This window comes from Coloeus monedula (assembly GCF_965178545.1).
Source record: "Coloeus monedula genome assembly, chromosome: 7".
NCBI classification, from domain to species: Eukaryota; Metazoa; Chordata; class Aves; order Passeriformes; family Corvidae; genus Coloeus; species Coloeus monedula.
Window position 1 is genome coordinate 20,031,099 of NC_138787.1, and position 18,500 is coordinate 20,049,598.

Genomic DNA, 18,500 nt, shown 5'->3' on the forward strand with positions numbered 1-18,500 from the left:
AAAATGTCATCTAGAAAGGATAGAGAAAGAGCAAAGTAGCAGAAATTTACACTGTAATTCATGGAAAAGAAGTTCACAGAGTTGTTGGTAATGGCACTGAATTCCATAAATTAACATACAGTGACCACCTTGTGATGTAACTTACAATTGCCTGTCTAGTAGATGTGAAGAAAAATAGATTATGCACTTCTAGAGCTCCCTTCATGCAATAAAAGTTTTGTATGTAGTGTCTTAAAAGTAAGGAGTTGTAGATGTGCTTTGATGTAATCTGTAATTATTGTCCAAGATAAAAATACCTCATAGGATCACAGAATATTTTGGGTTGTAAGGGACCTTTAAAGGTCATCTAGTCCAACCCCCCTGAAATCCGCAAGGATGTCTTCAACTAGATCAGGTTGCTCAGAGCTCTGTTCAACCTGACCTTGAGTATTTCTAGGGATGAAGCATTTACCACCTCTCTGGGCAACCTGTTGCATTGCTTTACCATCCTCATTTGGTTTAAAATCATTACCCCTTGTCCTGTCACAGCAGGCCCTACTAAAAACCCTTGTTGCCATCTTTCTTACAAGCCGCCTGTAAGTATTGAAAGGCTGCAATAAGGTCTCCCAGGAGCCTTCTGTTTTCTTTTCCTCTCCAGGCCAAACAGCCCCAGCTCCGAGCCTTTTCTCATAGTGGAGGTGCTGCAGTCCGCTGTCATTTTTATGGCCCTCCTCTGCACCTGCTTCCAAAATGGTTTGTTGGGAACTCAGAGCAGAGTGATAAATATCTATTCTGGGTTTATGATTTTTTTCCCCAAGATACTGCCATGTAAGATACAGTAGCTTCTTATTGTCATCATATGATAAAAACCCTTAGTAGGGCAGACTGGTATGGGTTGCAGTAATTTCAGTATGTACACAAACTGGATATTTTTATGCTTCCTTTTAGATACAATTGATTTTCTCATTTGGTCTAACGCCATCTTTTAGGGTTGGAGACTTGGATCAGAGCAAGTTTGTTGTACCCTGATCTAGAAAACCTTGATCATGAGGTTATGAGAGCTGAGAAATTACTGTAAAGGTGATAGAAGCTAGATGGTTTGCCCTCTTCTTATTGTCTGTCAGAATGTGGTTATTTTTTTAGCAGCTTCTAGAGGTCTGAATGACAGCTGAATGTGCTTTATTGTTTGCTTGAATAGAAGGAAACGACTTTTTCTGGACATAGAATTTACAACTATCATTATTATCTTGAGGTTAGGTTACCACAGTCATCTTTGTATGAAGGTTTTTACAGTCTGTATAGGAGTTTTAAATTGTCTGAAATGAGTGACGATTTGTGACATTATGGGAGATAGCTGTTTGGGGCAATCTAAATCCATATTATATCATTTTCACTGTCCTCCTGTTTATTTTCAAGTACTTTCCAATGAGTTAGTATATAATAGCCCAGTCATACTTCATCTTGGATGTGTGAGAGATCAGCTCACTTTGCATCTTCAAGATCAGTATTAGAAGTTTTTCTAGCAGTTAAGTATTTAATTAGGAATAGATAGCAGGCAGGACATGGGTGTGTGAAGTTCATTTCTCAAATGATTTAGTGAAAGTGCATATTTCCTTACAGTTAAATTGAGGCTTTTCTTTGACAGAGGAATGAATCTGTGGATAGAATCAATATGCAGACTTCTTATTTTAGTTGAGCTGGCCTTGAAGTTTTAAACTGTAGTTGTGCTATTGTCTATATGCCCAGACCTGTTGGAGCATAAGAATATGAAATTAGTGAAAGTTTTGTGAACAATGAGTTGCAGAATTTGCTTCTAATCTGCTATCTCTGAATATTCATTCTAGGAGCTGCAGTCAGAACATGCAAGACAAGCCTTTGCATTGAAGGACAAAAATAAAAGTGGTCTGATAACTGGGCTGGACTTCAATGAAATCATGGTTACCATTCGCTCCCATATGCTAACTCCATTTGTAGAAGAAAATTTAGTTTCAGTAAGTGTTAACAAAAAGTGCCTTGAATTCAGTGTTTAGTAGCTGTGATGTTTGAAGATAGTACTGCTTCTCTCTGACTTTGTCTTCTACCTGTTTATCACTCACTGCCTTGGTGCTGGAGTATCAGCTTTGTAATAGAGTGGACAGGGGAAACATAGCAGCATTCCTTGGCTGCAGTGAAAAGGTTGGCAATCTGGTTTACATGTCTAAAGTGCCATTGGAAGCAGTTTGAGTTAGTCTGCTTTACTTTTCACTAGAGCAGGGCAAATGACTTGGTACAGGAGGAATCATAGAATTGTAGAACCATAAAGGAAAAGACCCTTAAAATCACCAAATCCAATGGAAGTCATCTAGGGCAAAAGCATCCAGTTTTTATATTTCTGTATATGACATCTCAGGAGCTGGAGACTACTTACAGTTTTGTCCTTTTATGTACTCTTGCATTCTTTTCTTTTTCAGATCAGAATTTGGAAAATCAGTATGTAGATTCTAGAGGTAGAATGGTTACAGCTCTGATAGTTTGGCAAGATCTGTAGGTAAAGTAATGACATACAAGTTATAATCTGAAAATATGTAGTATGAAAATTACATAAGAATGAAATTTATATAAAAGATGAAGTAATAATTTTTATCTTACTATCTTACCTATAAATCTTGCCTTGTCTTACTCATAAGGCATACTGTCTTCCATAAAATTTATAGTATCTACTAACTTTGGACTTTGAAGTAAATGGTCATTGGTGTATGTGATGCAAGAAGTCAGTCCCTTTATCTAAAGGAATCTGCATTTGCATGCATTTCTGTTTTAGAAAATTACTCAGTGACACTTTTAATGTGTCTATCAGATAACTTGAATAATAATCTACTTATATGATTATTTCCTAATCGTTTCCTAGTGTTTAATCCTTACCACAAAAATAGTATCCTGTCTAATAATTCTCCCCTCATGTTTCTATTAAAAATATCTTAAAAGATACAGGAATAGAAAGATATCTTTAATTCTTTCATAATTTGCTGAAATGAATGTTTCTGTAATTGTAATAAGATGATGTAAAAGTGCTTAAGGCACTTAACTGTTTTCATTTAATTTTTAAAGGTAGCTGGTGGGACTGTTTCACATCAGGTCAGCTTCTCCTTTTTCAATGCATTTAATGCCCTTTTGAATAACATGGATCTTGTTAGGAAGATATACAGTAATATAGCAGGTACAAGAAGAGATGTTGAAGTCACAAAAGGTAAGGTATATTTCCTACATTTTATTAATTTTTTAATTCTGTCCATTTTGTAATTGGTGATGCAGATGGTTTAAGGTGAGTCAGAAGTGAGGTTATTGCCATTGGGAAAGTGTTTTTTTAGCTGTGGGTGATTTTCATCCTCACAGGGTAGTAAGTACTTTCAATTAGCTCATTAAGGAGAAGATTCTGGCAGGAGTTGTGTTGGCCTTACTAGTTTGAATGAGTAACTGCAAGTCAGTATAATACTGAGGATTTTACAATTCCTTGAAAGAGATGCATTGTTGCTTAGAGGTAGGAAGTTCCTAGGGAATGTAGTGGAAATGGGTTAAATTTGAAAATCTGAGAAGTTTTATATATAGATTATGCTAGTTAGTATATAACAAATGGCTGTGCATGTGAAAGGTTGCCATATTTCAGTCTTGACACATACATAAGCAGATTGCTTTCGTAGCCATTTTATGACAGATTTTACCACCAATTTTACTACTTGTGTGGATGAGATCCGCCAAACCATTGTATGGCAAAAAGCATGCCAAGTTCTTTTTATTTTTTTTCTTCTTCTTTGTTTAGCTTATATGCTCTGCATATTTTTCCCTAGAGGAAAGCATAAAATATCTTTCCTCGTCCTCCAAATTGTGCTAACAAACTGCCTAGCAGTGTTTTTTGGTACAGAGGCATAAATACATCTTGCTTGGATTTGTACTGAGAAAAAGGGCTGCTGTGTTTTCACTGCTCAGACTTGTTAACTGCAACTTGCCAATTATGTCATGAACATGTTGTGTAATTTCACCAGATGAATACCTAAGCTTGGGCTCATTCAGAGCTAGCAGAGGAAGCAAGTCTGGACGTGATGGGAATAGATGAGTCAGTTGTCCTTAAAGTTGTGAAATGGACCATTACTCTGTTCTGTTCTGTTTTGCAGAACTTCAGAAGCAAGAATCACAAATTGTGGGTGTCATTTTATTAAGCTTGCTAATTTGAGGATTCTTGTTGTCTTTGGTGAATACTTACCATAAATCAGAGTTGTGGAGTCAGACTTGATCTGTGTTGGGAAGGCCTGTTTTAGGATAGATGTTCTCCTAAAGATCCTTTTCCCTTTGCATTTTGGATTTTGCTTCTTGGTGATAGACTTCGTTTTTATGATATTAAAGTTATTTGAAAGGATTCAAAGATGCAATTCGATAAATAACACAATTATTGTATTTCTCTTTCCCTTTTAAATCCAGAGGAATTTACACACTCTGCAATCCACTTTGGACAAATTACACCACTGGAAATAGATATTCTCTACCAGCTTACGGATTTATACAGTGTTACTGGGTAACATAATCATGAATTTTATCAGTTTGCAATCATCATTTTTGTGTTTCCTGTGTGGCCTCTTATATTTGTCTTAATTTTAAAAGGTTTTGTGTTCCATTATATTTTGTTACAGTAATTTATTCTATGTAAACTGATTTTGTTGTGTGCATGGGTTTTGTAAGCGAGTTGTGTATGTCAAGCACAATTATTAATTGTTGTATTATAGGTACACATATGAAGTAGCAAAATACAGTACTCCTAAAAGGCTACAATGCACTGGTTGATGTTTTGTGTAGATGTTTAATGCATGCAAAATCTTAGGTAGAAATAGCTAGAAATAGTTTAATTTGTGTATTGTATTTCTTATTACTAGTAATGAAGAACTCAACTTCTGAATAATCTGTGCTCCCTTCATCTCCAAGCACACTTTAATGCAGTGTAGCAGACTTCTTAGGTGTGCATTCAAGTGACAAGTGTCTTTTTTGAAACTCAGATGTAGCTTGTGGGGTGTGGCCAGGAATACTGTACTGAATATGTTTGATGCTTTATCTAATCGTAATTTGCTTTTCTCTGCCTTGTGTAAAGGCGCTTAACTTTGGCAGATATTGAGAGAATAGCACCACTGGCTGAAGGTGCATTACCTTACAACCTGGCAGAACTCCAGAGGCAGGTGGGTAGAAGAAAAAAATAATTGAAACTGAGTGAATGTTTACATGTACTTGCAAATGAAAAGTAGGAATAATGCACTTTAAACAGGTTCCTGACAAGTGAAACATGCTGGGTGTATTGCTGTAAGGATAGAAATGGGGCAGGCTGTTAGACACTGTATGTGTCTAAACAAGGTATGAGAATGGCCTGTTCAGATATGAGCATGTATGGATACTTGGATTCCTTACCGTGAATGCATTTGTTCACTCCTGAGAAGGCTTTTCACAGGACATAGCTCTCCATGAACTTCTCCAAAATGAGTCCTTCCCATGGACCCCAGTTCGTCAAAAACTCCTCCAGTGTGGGTCCCTTCCACGTGGTGCAGTCTTTCAGGAATGGATTTGCGTGGGTCCTCCATGTGGTCACAGCCTCCTTGGAGCACATCCACACGTTCCTGTGTGGGGTCCTACAGGGTCTGCAGGTGGATCTCTGCTCCACTGTGGACATTCATGGGCCGCAGGGGCACAGCTGTTGCATCGTGGTCTGCACCACTGGCTGCAGGGGAATCTCTACTCCAGTGCCTGCAGCACGTCCTCCTGCTCCTTCAGTGACCTTTGTACCTGCAGAGTTGTTTCTCTCACATGTTCTCACTGCTCTCTCCAGCTGCCATTGCACAGGGTTTTTTCCGCCTTCTTAAATACATTATCCCAGAGGTGTTACCGCTGACACTGATGGACACGGCCTTGGCCAGCGGCGGGTCTGTCCTGGAGCCAGTTGGCATTGGCTCTGTCAACATGAGGGAAGCTTCTAGCAGCTTCTCACAGAAGCTACCTCTGTATCCCCCGCCCCTGACTTTGCCTCACAAACTCAATACAGGTAGTAAAAAAGGTAGAATTAGAAGATGAAAAATACTGCAATAGAATGTCAACTCTTTATTTCACCAGAACTTTACATTTATGTTTGCTAGCTTTGCTTTTATCATAGCATCCTTAATAAACATTACACATGTATAGTACAGCATAGGAGTACCAGGCCGTGCAGTTGGATGTTGAATATAAATTGTTTCTTACCTCAGTGGCTCATTACAGTTTAGCTGTAAGAACTAAAGACTTAGGACCAAATGTTATGTAGGTGTTTAACTTATATTGTTTTAGTTATTGTTACTAGAGCTGAATTTGATAATTTGGTTCTCTTTCAAACAAATTAGTCTGAAACACAGTATCTGCTCTGTTATTTATGTCACTGCTCTTTTGTGCTTGGTTGTCCTTAGGCAATTAAGCATATCTGAGCCAATACATGTCCAAAACCTACTTAGTGCTAATGGTCTTCCTATGGATTCCTGATGACAAGAATGATGGAAGGGAATGACCCAGAAATGTGGATACAACGTTTATCCAGGCTATTAAGTATTTTTGATGAAGTTTGGTAATGACTTTCCACTGCCAGTTTTGGTTTTAATCAGTGTCTTAGTACTCACCTGTCTGAGTAGAAAAAAATACTGACATATTTTACTTTTGAGAGCTACCTTTGTAGCTTGGCACTCTTTTAAAACAAGCTCACTGATAAAAGTTTCACTCATCACTACAACAGAATATACTCTTTTCACACTCTTGAAGTAATACATTATATTTTCATCTTATTCTACATTCTGTGTTAAAACCAGACACCAGAAAACAAAATAATTTTATTTTATTTAGTTTATAAGGAACAGTCTTTAATTAGACCTTATCCTAAGTGAATGCTATATTAACAGTAAGTTAAGTGTATTGACGAAATGAAAGATATCTGTTCATGAAGAGAAATATCATCCCAGTGCAGTCCAGCTGTTCCTGGGAAATGAAACTAATTCTGTAATCAGTTTTATATGATTTTTAAATCCCTTTGTAAAGAAAAATATAAATTTTTGCATAAAATCACTCCATATAGATTTGGTAGAAATGAAAATTAGCCTGCTTTCAACCATATTTACTTTATTGTCAATTTTTTTTCATTGTGTAAGATTTTTTTAAAGCTTAGCAGCTGAATATCCTATGGGGATGACAGCTACAGTAATTTTCTCTTTATAAATATTCATGATTTGAAAGCTATAGCATTAATTACATTCATTTACATATCCATCTGAACACACAAGTAAACTGAAAACTTTGTGAACACTTATTTAATAATATAAAAGTGACATTTCCTTCAGAAAGAATTTGATTTTTAACATTCAGTCATGCATTCGCTAAGATTGATGTCTAAATGCAATGATCGGATTTTGATGAGAATCGTGTGAAGCTTTGAAAAAAAAGAATAATCTTAAACCAGCTGAAAGGCAGCAGGTGTGCTAAACTAGGAGAAAATTTCAGTGGAATGAAGAGCTAGTTCTGCTTCTAAAGCTTTTTGGGGTATATTATTGCGTGTGTCTTTTATTTACATGAATCAAAAGAAATATATCTGAATTTTAGAATTTATTTTTGTGGTTATTTTGTTTTTATTATCCTTTGGGGGGTTTTGTGTGTGGTTTTTTTTTTAGCAGAAAATCATAGTGGTTCTACAATAGTGAGGATATTCTTTGGATTTATTGCTTCTATTGCTTGTAAAGGGAGTACAGTACATTTGATTTATGCTTTTTTTATGCTGGTCCGCATGTGCAGTGTGTAATTTTGGTGCTACCTAGAATTTCTCTATTCTTGTCTGTTAAGCTGTATTGTGGGGGAGGAGAATGTCTTGTGGAGGGAAGTGGTTTTAGCTGTACCTTTTTATTCTGTGGAAAAATGGTATAAAATACAATCCATGCTTTTTTAAAGGTAATGATCTCATCTTGACCTCATAGGCTTTTCTCCTATATTGTGTATATGCTGTGTAGCCTTATGCAATACAGGCAGGTTTTTGCACATCCCGTGTAACACCCATCCAAACAGAGTAGCTTGTGCTGAGGTAGGCGCTGTCTTCCTGTGGTGCTTCAGTGAGCTGAACGTGCCTTGGCTGGGTAGCCTTGGTGAGAGAGCTGAGAAGTGTGTGTGGTAGTCTTAGTGAAAATTCCTAATATGCATCAGTCTGGAGTCTGTAGACATTCCAGCTGTGCTGTCAGCAGCACATCTGCTCACAATACAGGGTACTTTTAGGAAAAACAGGTTTGTGTTTGGAAAATGGACTTTAGTATCTGCTTTGCTATGGAATTTAGCAGTTAATATCTTGGCCCCTTAGCGCAGGCAAGTTATACTGCATAATATCAATTCTTCTCTACTGGTCTTATGCTTGGAAGAAAATTCAGCCTGTCTTGCATACTTTATAGTGCAAGTTTGTGAATACATCTTGTGAATCAGTTACCTTGTTTCTAATAGCCATTTAATAATATGAGTCTCTGCAGATATTTTCTGTGCAGACTATATTATTTAGAACACTTAACACATTTATAATAGTGTATGTAATTGAAAGGAGTGAGGTCAGTGTTACTCTCTAAATTAGCAACTGCCTGAAAAAGTCTTGTGGAGAATACTTTTAGGAATAATTAACTTTTTGCTTGTTTTGAAGACATGAAATCTCATGTTTATGCTATGCATTAATGGGTGTATAATCTTAAAATATGTCCTGTGCTGATAGAGCCTGTCTGTGAGATATTCTGTGAACTCCTTTAGAGATACTGAGTTTTATATGACTCAAAAGGGAGTTCCATGCCTTACAAATATAAAGGCAACAGAATAGAAAATAGCAAAGTTGTTTAGAGTCTCTGTCTCCTTTTTCTTGAACATCATTGTTTCAGTTATACCAGTGTGCTGGTTTTGGCACAACTAGGAATATGTAAGGAATATTTTCTGAAAGGAGTATTTGAAAAACATGCCTCATTCATTAGGCACAATAGACATTATCTAGTAATTATTTTTATTTCTTCCTCCTCAACATAAAGCTACCAGTTTTTACCAGATTCTTTCTGTAACATTATAAAAGCAATTCACAGATGCCTTTGTTTTCCTGTGCAGATTTTCAAGCTTTTTTTCTTTTTTTTTTTCCTCTCACACAGCAATCTTTTGGAGAATTAAGCAGACCTATTTGGCTCCAAATAGCTGAGTCAGCTTACAGGTTCACTTTAGGCTCAGTTGCTGGAGGTGAGTAATATTTCTGCTTCCTGTTTTCAAGCTTGGGTTAATTTAACACTGTTTTACCAGACTAATTGATCTCATCTAAGGTGGATGTTTTGGTTATACACGTGTAAAATTGGATGCTGGAACCATTTTGGTTCTGCTATTCCCTTTCATTCCTTATCACTTGTCTTCTAGAATCTCTCCACAGTTCTTTGAAACTGCACCAGTAACAAATTTCCTTAGTGGTAATTCAGATCGGTGTTCATTCTACACACCTTGTTTTATGTAACAATGTAATTCGTTCTCCTTGAGACTTTTTTTCCTAAACCTTCATTAATGTTCTTTCTTACTTCCAACGTATCAGAGGTCTTACCAGCTTATATATTCTTTGTGTTTAAATAAATGCTGTAGAAAATCATCCTGATAATTATATACTACACCAGCAATGATGTTGCAGAAGTAATACTCCAAATGCTTTCTTACAGCTGTTGGTGCTACTGCAGTCTATCCCATAGACCTGGTGAAAACTCGTATGCAGAATCAGCGCTCCACAGGTTCAGTCGTAGGGGAGTTGATGTATAAAAACAGCTTTGACTGCTTCAAAAAGGTTTTGCGTTTTGAAGGCTTTTTTGGTCTTTACAGAGGTAAGTGAATTTAAAAAAAAAAAAAAGTCAGTAATTTTCTGCCCCCTTTTTTTATTTTAATACCTCAACAGCTAGTTTCCGGTGGGAAAACCAGGATACTTGAAAAGCATGTCTAATTTTACGTTCATTTCTGAGCTCAGTATTTATCTTCCATTGTGCACCCTTCATCATAAACAATTGCTGGGAAAAACTGGGCTTTTTTTGTTGCTATTACTGATCTGCTCCTTGCTGCTTAAGTTGTTTAAAGACCTAATTTTTGGGCTGTAAGTGTTGAGGACATAATTGTAACCTCACAAAGTAAGGATTGCAACTTTTGGCTGGGGTCAGACATCAGGAGCAGATTAGCATCTGAGGAATAAAGATTCATTTTACAGCAAATATTTTTTGTTAAGAGACAAAAGACAGTAATTTTGAAATTTATCTGTAAGCTGGATGCCAGATCGTATACCTCATACTTTTGCAGGTAGTGGGACTTGTTCTATAATTTTGTCTGGTGAACAGAAGTTGCATTCTGCTGTTGAATTATGTTGCTCTATTTTACTTTAAAATATCACCAGTGGAACTCAGAAAACTGTAATTTAAAGAACAAAACTCTAAGATACAGATTAAGAATTCAGCTTTTTATCAGTTAGGCTGAAAGCTATCATATCTTGTTTTATCTTGGAAGATTCTGAAAGAGTTTTAATCACGTTGGTGATTTACATGCAGCGTAAATGCTTACCAGCCCTCTGAAATAGATACTTAGTTGAATTCTCTATTTTTAATTGTAATTTCACATAACTTTATGAAGTTCACAATTATCATAAGGATGAACAAAGTATTTATTAATTGGCACACCTGTTTCTTTAGCTGCAGCAAAGTCACTCACTTATGTGAAGGCTACAGCATTTTGTTCTGCTTTGTGATGTTTTCTGTCAGTGAAGACACTGGACAGTGTCCTTTATGGACAGTATCTAAGAAGTTTTTGCCTGTGAAAGTCTGTGGGTTCTGGCTAAAGAGTGTTTTGTAGTCTTGCAGGATTTTGCTATGAAAGTAAGTAAGGGAAGGAATATGTTGGTGCAAAGTTGATGAAATAGCTGTAGTCTGTGTAAATTATGTCGTACTGGTAAATTGTTTTCTTTTTTGGATGCTATATCTTTCACAAAAGCAAATACTCCTTGAGTTACATCTGTGAGACTGATTCTTCAGTGCTGTTCTACAGTACTGTTTTCTTTCTCTTGCCCTCCCTGCCCCATTTTTGCACAGCAGCATCTAAAATAATTTGTTATTTTATTTTTGTTTTCTGACCTTTCACAAACACTTTAAAATCAAGGATGATTCCATTGATGAGTTAAAAGCAGTGGTTTACACTTGAAAAAAAAGTTCTTGTTTGAAAGAATGTCAGTTTGCTAAACTTTTTAATAGCCTGTTTAATAATTGTCTTTAAGATTGCTTAGGATAAGAAGTTCATGTAGTTGTTTTGAAAATGTTACAGTTAATGGTCAGCATGTTACTAAGATTTGGACTCAGAGATTTGGATGGTCTGTTGGAAGTATGTTAAACTAAACAGCAGAAACACTTACGGAGTTGGCTGTGAGTCTGTTACTGGCTTCTTATATTCCTGAGCTGGATTATGCTAATTGTATTGTAATATAACTGCATCTATACCATAATATAATGGTACAATATAGTTGTTTACCGCAGTTTAAAAAATAGAACTGAACACAAACTGGAAATGTTATAATTCTAAATAAAAACTTAGAATTTTTGGTCAAGAAAATAAAGACTCATTTGAGTCTTGACATCCACCTTCAGAGCTAATGAAGTTTCTTCTCAGGTCCCTCACTAGACCATGCAGAGTCCCAGGTTCTCTGGCACACCAAATGTGTGTGCCCAGTGAGTTCAGCTACGTAAAGGGAGTAGGGGGATTGTCTTGTGGTGTTTTGTCTGGTGGTTTTGGTTTTTTTAAGTGTAGGCATTGCAGAACCAGATTGTCTTTTCATGGTAGATCAGAAATTCAGGCTGGGAGGGCATCATTTCTTTTTGTTCCTGTCAACCTTTCTTTGTATTTAATAACTACCTTTCCTCAGCATAGTAGGTCTGTAAATCACACAGAAAGTACTATGTTGGAAGAAAACCCTACACTGCATATATTAACTGCTCCACTTTCTATTAAGGTACCTTTGTTTTGAGCTTCCTTTTAAGGAAGTAGTGTAAAAATTCTGCAGACTGAGTACTTTTGGGAATTCTGAACATTTAACATTTTTAGCTATGATTTCTTTATACTTAACGAATAGTGGAAAGCAGCATTGATGCAGTTTTGTTGCTGTGAGGTTTTCAGTTAGTTAACTGGCAAACACTTTTGACAAAATGATATTCCATAACCATGGAATAACATTGGGATTTGACCATATCCAGTGAAAAAACCTTTCTTTTAAAGTTCTATAATCTATACATGTGCCAGAATGACTGTGGAGAAAACAGATTTAAAAATAATAGATGCTGTTATAATGTGTTGTGGGAAGTTAAGACTGCCATCTACTGATTTTTTTCTTAAACCTATTAGTTCCTAGAAAAGTGTATGTGCGTTTTTCAAATGACAGTTCATGTTGATAGTAGCTATTTTCCTGTAGCAAGGACCTTGCCAAAATTGGTTTCTGTCCACTAATACCTCTTTTTAGTGAGATAAAAAATGCTTACTACTAATAGGATTTAAAGAAGTTCATGCTACCATGTTGAACTGAACAAGAGAAAATCCTTCATACCCTTAGTTGACTCGAGTCTTCAGAAAACTCAGGTTAATGAGTCAAGTAGAAGTGAGTTGATAATTTATCATAGTCATGTGTATATCTCACAATTACTATCCTATTTTAAAAAGTGATTGCGAGCTTTATGGGAAATGATGCTAAGGGGCTAAAAAAGTCAAACAAACACTTATGTAGTAGACATATCCAAGGTATATGTTTGGTCATTAAACTTTTTTCCTTCTGTACAGCAGCAGCATCAGGCTTGACTTGGTTGAGGAAGGCAGATCTGGTCACACATTTCATTATAATTTTCAACAGATAATTGTAATATAAAATCGTACTTGTAGGAATATGCAGTGCTCTAGCAGCATCCCATACTTAAATGCCTCCCACCTCAAAGGATGTCCCTTGTGCAGAAAGGCATTTCTGAATAGCACTTATAAAATACTAGTTTTTCTATTAGGAAGATAATGTTGCCTTATGATGTCTTTGTTTCTATAGGCTTGTTACCACAGCTGATAGGTGTTGCTCCAGAAAAGGCTATTAAGCTAACTGTACGTATCTTTTTTTTTTTTTTTTCCTCCTCCCTGGCATCCTTTTGTTTGTTAACATGCACAGGATTTATTTCCTAAAATGTGTGAAAGATGACCACTTACAAGCATTCTAATATATATGGCTACCGATGTATTTGATATGTATTAGTAAGGAGGAAAAATACCTTAAAATAGTGTGTAATATATTGTATCTTTATTAGGTTAATGACTTTGTCAGAGACAAATTTACTAAGAAAGATGGTTCCATTCCACTCCCTGCAGAGATCCTTGCTGGAGGCTGTGTAAGTATCTGTCCTGTATTCCTAGGAAAAATTGATTCTCAGTGATGTCCAGAATAGTTGGAATGACAGTTAATGGGTGTGCTTTGTCGATTTGAACAGGAGTACTCTTTTTTCCCCCAGTTGCAAGAACTAAAAAAAGTACTTTGTGTGTTTGGAAAGCTTAGCATACTTCTGAGTTAAGTTCCCTTGAAGGATGGGCTTAAACAACTTGTTTTGGCTCAGTTTGCAACTTTCAGTTTCAGCAGTGGTTTTATTCACAAAGTCCAAAGAAGAGGGTGCCTATTCTCCCTTTCTGTAAGTTCTGCTGGGTTGCTGTTCATCATTAGTGTGGGAAGATACAGGTACTCCTTGAGAATGGGTTATAGGCATGATTAAGTTTCCTTCAGGGGTGGGATGGAGATGTCTAGAATGGTTTAAGAAAATCTATTTCTTGCTGATGATTTTAAGAAGGAAAAGAAATACAGTCTTCAACTTGCTGTATGTGAAATTTTTACTGTTATGAAAATATGGAAAACATGAACAATATAGCCTTACCTTTCAGGTAACAGGTATGAGTGAATTGTCTGTTTAAATGACTTTGTATAAAATGTAGCTATGTTAGTCCAGATGATAATTACAGCCCTCATCTAAATATAGTTAAAAAACCAACTATGTTTTTGTTGAAACTGAGGGCTGTAATTCAATTGATGTTTTAGCAATCTGTAAGTGGTTTGAATTGATACTGATGATAGATTTCTTTTGGTTTTGCACGTTGGCTAATTTCATTTGTGGGATTCCCCAACAGTTGTTAACCCTATAATATGCTTAAGGCTTGAGTTGGGTTTCTTTTGTAGCAGAGAGCACTAATAACTTCCAGTTGAGTAGGCTGACAGGCTGGTATAAAACCTCCTCAGCTTACAACAAAACCTGGGGCAGAAAGGTTGTTGACCTCTGCAAACTTTTAATTCAAAGAAACAGCCCTGAAGGGAGGCTGCTTATAGTTCTGCCTGATTGAATTTGGCAGCCTGGTACATGCTTGAGTCTTCACCTGTCAGTGTACAACGTTTATTTTCTGAGAAATGTGAGAAAGAGCTCTAATGTGTAGCTAGCGAAAGACTAACCTTTTTCTAGAAAGCTCAGTAACACAGAAAGCAAATGCAGGTCATTTATAATGGAAGAGAATATAATTCATTAGTATTTGTGTTGTGCTTAAATTCATAATTAAACATCTGTTCATGAATTTTATTATTTTACATTATTTTGTACTGAAATATATAATACTAAATTCAGTCTACATTAGAGGCTTTTTCACGTCCTGCTAGGTACTCCTTTTTTCAAAAGAACTTAATTGTCTTACTGTAGTGAACATGGAAAAATTGGAGATAAATTGAACTTTGGATAAGCTTTCAGGGATTTGGATGTTTTTTTGAAGATGAGCAGATTTGTAGTCTGTCCAAACACAACACCTTCAAGCTGACTGTCTTAGCTGATACTTTCAAGATAATATTAATCACACTCAATCTGGAAGAATTTTTAAAAAATTATAGAAGTGTTGGTCACAGTTTAGCAACCTGAGGGATGTTTCTTGGTAGCTTCATCTGGATCATCTGATATCTTACTGGTTGAAGATTTTTCTGTCTGTACTGCTGCTTAGTTCAATTTTAGCAATTCCACTTCTTCCTAAATAGCAGAGTCTTTGTTAGCAAGCCAGTAAGGTTGAGTCTGAAAGTATCAGTTGGCTAAAGCAGGAACAATTTGATACTAGTCTTTCTTTTTTTCATCCTCAGACCTTTTCATTCTCGTTGTGACTGCTCTTCTCTGTGTTGACTTGCTTGGAAATAGTGTTGGTCTTCATGCTTTTGGTGTTACTGTGTTCTGTTTTTCTACAAAATACTGTGGGGTGCAACCAGCAGTTACATCCAAGGAAGTGCCACTAGTAAGCTTAGTCCTTTTCCTTGCAGGGGCACACAAGGCTTTCTGTTTGGGTGATGCTGCCTTTCAGTTTTCCTTTTTTCTCTTCCTTCACTCTCTGTTAGTACAAAATGATGGGTTAATGTGCGAATGTTTGGATTTTATATATGCCAAAATTATTTTCAGCATCAGGATTTCGGTACCTTGGTTTTTTGTGGCTTTTTCTTACTGTTCAACACTTAAATACTTTGCTAATAGTACACTATAAATCTAGGCTAAAATTAAAACATATATTTTCACCTTGCCATAATATCAGAAGAAATAACGTTATGCCTGCATGTTGTTCTCAGAGATCTACGTATTACTGTCTCTGACCCTCACTTACCTGTGTTTAGTGCTGAGCTATCTCCTCATTAACAGGAATAAAGCAGTTTTTGGTAATTTCTGGTATGGAGCTGTATTTTCATCCATTTTACAGAGTTCACAGTAGAGACCTTCCATGCTTTTGAAAGCCTTCCCTCTTGCAAGGTATACAAAAGCACATTGTGCATGCCACAGTCCTCAATCAAAAGAATTCTTGTGAGGAAGTGAAGGCAGCTTGGGAAAGGTTCCAGCAGACATGGCAAATTCTCCTCTCTGGATGGCAGTGCTGTATCAAAGCTTATGTATGGTGTTACAGTCTTCTAAGACCCACACATAAGAACAGGTGAAACCTCTGACATTAAGACAGTAGTAATTCAGGAGACCTTGTGTAGGATGGTCAGTATCCTCAGCTCTGGAGTACCTGCAAGCAGTGCTGTACTGTCCAGCAAGGGGGCCACTCACAGGTGTGTCCCTCCTCCAGAAATGCTAATGCCAGGAGACTGAATCGCTTTGGCCAAAATCTTACTTCTCAGGCTCCAGTTATTCTCAGCTTCTGTAAGAATATGGAGTAAACTCACGTTCCCAGTAAAAGGAAACATCTTCATTCTCACAGCAGTTAACAAAGACTTCCGCCCAGGCAGTGCCTGTTTATATGGTTAGCTGCCTGTCTGTTGTCTTTCCTTCCTTACTGCAGGGCAGGGACCTCCCACAGGCAGCCCGTGCCCTGTGCTCCTTTAAACCTACCTGCTGGCTGCTGGGCAATGCAAATGTCCCTGGGAAGTGTAGGGTCTGGTCTCTCAGAGCCCAAATACTCCCAGCTGCTCTCAAGCTGTAGCTGTATTTGAAAACTGCAGAGCAGCTATGTGGGGCAGCTCAGTTACAGCAGTCAGGTCATACCTGTCAATGAAAGGGCTCTTGTCCTTGATAGATGAAACTGATATCCTGTCTTCCTACCTGCCTGAAGTATGCTGGTTTGTTAATCATTAACAGCACTATCCACATTTACACATGTTCAGAGCAAACAATTTCTTTCCCTACTGTTACTGTAATTAATTGAATTACATTTCATTGTAATTCAGTGATTAACCTGCATTCCTGCCTTTGAAGTTTTCAGCTACCGTTAGCTTTGAGTTGCAGGGAGACTGAGTGAGGCTTTGGCAATGCTTTCCTCTATCCCGACAGAGGCCTGGGAAGCAGAGAGCGCATGCCTGATATGGACAGTGCTTCCCAGAGGAGCTTACACGCATGACACATGTGAGTACATCGTGAAGGGCAAGGTGCTGTAGGGCAACTGCTCGTTCTCAGATGGGAAGCAGTGTTGAAGTAGACATCTAATGCTATGTAAATGATTCATGATTACTGTTACAGTAGACAAAGATACTGTGATTTTTAGGCTGTAATTCCTATGAGTTTCACAGGAAGAAATGGATTCTTCCCGTCCTGTGCATGGTGCTTAGCATTTTGAATGGATGAATTGTGTTTCAACAGAAAGATGGTTTTGCTTTATGCTGTAGGGAGGAGGACAGTACGGGGTGCCAGGCAGAAAGGGTCAGAGAACCTTTGGAGGTGTAGGCAATGCATCTGTTGATAATTAGAGGTTGGGATGTGTGTATGTGTGTTTGTGTTTGCACATATATTCACAGAGGGGTCCAAACTTACCATAGATCTTGAAGCTTTCATAAACATTAAATCTAACATTTAGTCTAAATATTTTTCATATACTTGTGAAAAATAATTTTCATACATGTTTATGCATATATACATACATACACACAAACATGTATATAGGTTTTTCAGGCAAATAGGACTGTGTCAAATACTTATTTTTGAAAAAATAATGTGAAATGTTAATGGTTTTGTTTAACAAACACAAAAATATAGAATTATAGATGTCAGACTGCTTTTTCTTTCAAAACCCTGAAGATACTCTGCTTCTTTTATTGTACTTTGAAAGATAAATACAGAAGCAGAATTAAACTTTACTGCTTTTTCTTGATTTCTATTGTGGACATTTCAAATCAGGGAGAAAATGATTGTTTAATAAAAGAGACAGTAAGCACACTGTAGGTTCATGAACAATGTCAGCTTTGCCTAGAGAAAGAAGTGCAAGTTCTTTGATGTTTTTAAACAAGACTGTTTTAAGTAACATCTTATTTTAGTTGCTTCTATGGGACATAGTTGTGGTCCAGGATGTGGTGGTTTCAAAAAGGAAGGAAGGAAGGTCTTGAAATAGGCCTCTCCCCTTTGGAGCATATGCCTCTCGGGTGGAATTGGAAAGGGCAAGAGGTCTCATGTTGCAGGGTCATTTGTGTATTTCCTTCAGCCTTTGGCATGTCATGGGGCGTTTGCTGTGGGATCTCAAACTACATCTTTTCTCTCATAACCTTTGCTGTCAGATTTAGTTCCTTTATTTGCTCCTTGTAGAGTTATTTTACATGACATTAAGGTTAAGTAGAAGCTTTTATTACTGGTATTTTTGATGTGTATGAATAACCTCCATTCAGAAACAAATTTGTCAACCTTTTTTAAAGTGTCTGTTGCAATTTATGTGTGAAGAGAGGTTTTTATGGGAGAGAAATCTAGATTTACTGCACCATCTCCAAAAGCAATTCAGGGACTGCAATGTATACCTCTGTGTGCATATATGCTTGCACGTGTATTTAACATACATAGCTGACAGCTGAAGTAAGAGACTTTGAAAAAGAATGATGCTGATTGCTAATGATTTGCACAGGAGCGTGGAGATTTGTACTGCAAACCTACATGCTTCCAGTTCATTTTTATTTGGAGATCCTTTGTGTCATTCTCCTCTGCATCCTTTCT

The 18,500-nt window shown here is 36.9% G+C and overlaps 1 protein-coding gene across 1 annotated transcript in view; it reads left to right on the forward strand.

The window, feature by feature from the left end:
* SLC25A12 (solute carrier family 25 member 12) overlaps positions 1–18,500 on the forward strand; it is a 46,533-nt gene that overhangs the window by 19,336 nt on the left and 8,697 nt on the right. Inside the window, exons 6-13 of the mRNA XM_082285149.1 lie at positions 1,824–1,970; positions 3,067–3,205; positions 4,432–4,525; positions 5,093–5,177; positions 9,159–9,243; positions 9,705–9,863; positions 13,091–13,143; positions 13,344–13,424. Of these exons, the coding sequence (XP_082141275.1) occupies positions 1,824–1,970; positions 3,067–3,205; positions 4,432–4,525; positions 5,093–5,177; positions 9,159–9,243; positions 9,705–9,863; positions 13,091–13,143; positions 13,344–13,424 (843 nt within the window). The remainder of the gene's footprint in view (positions 1–1,823; positions 1,971–3,066; positions 3,206–4,431; positions 4,526–5,092; positions 5,178–9,158; positions 9,244–9,704; positions 9,864–13,090; positions 13,144–13,343; positions 13,425–18,500) is intronic.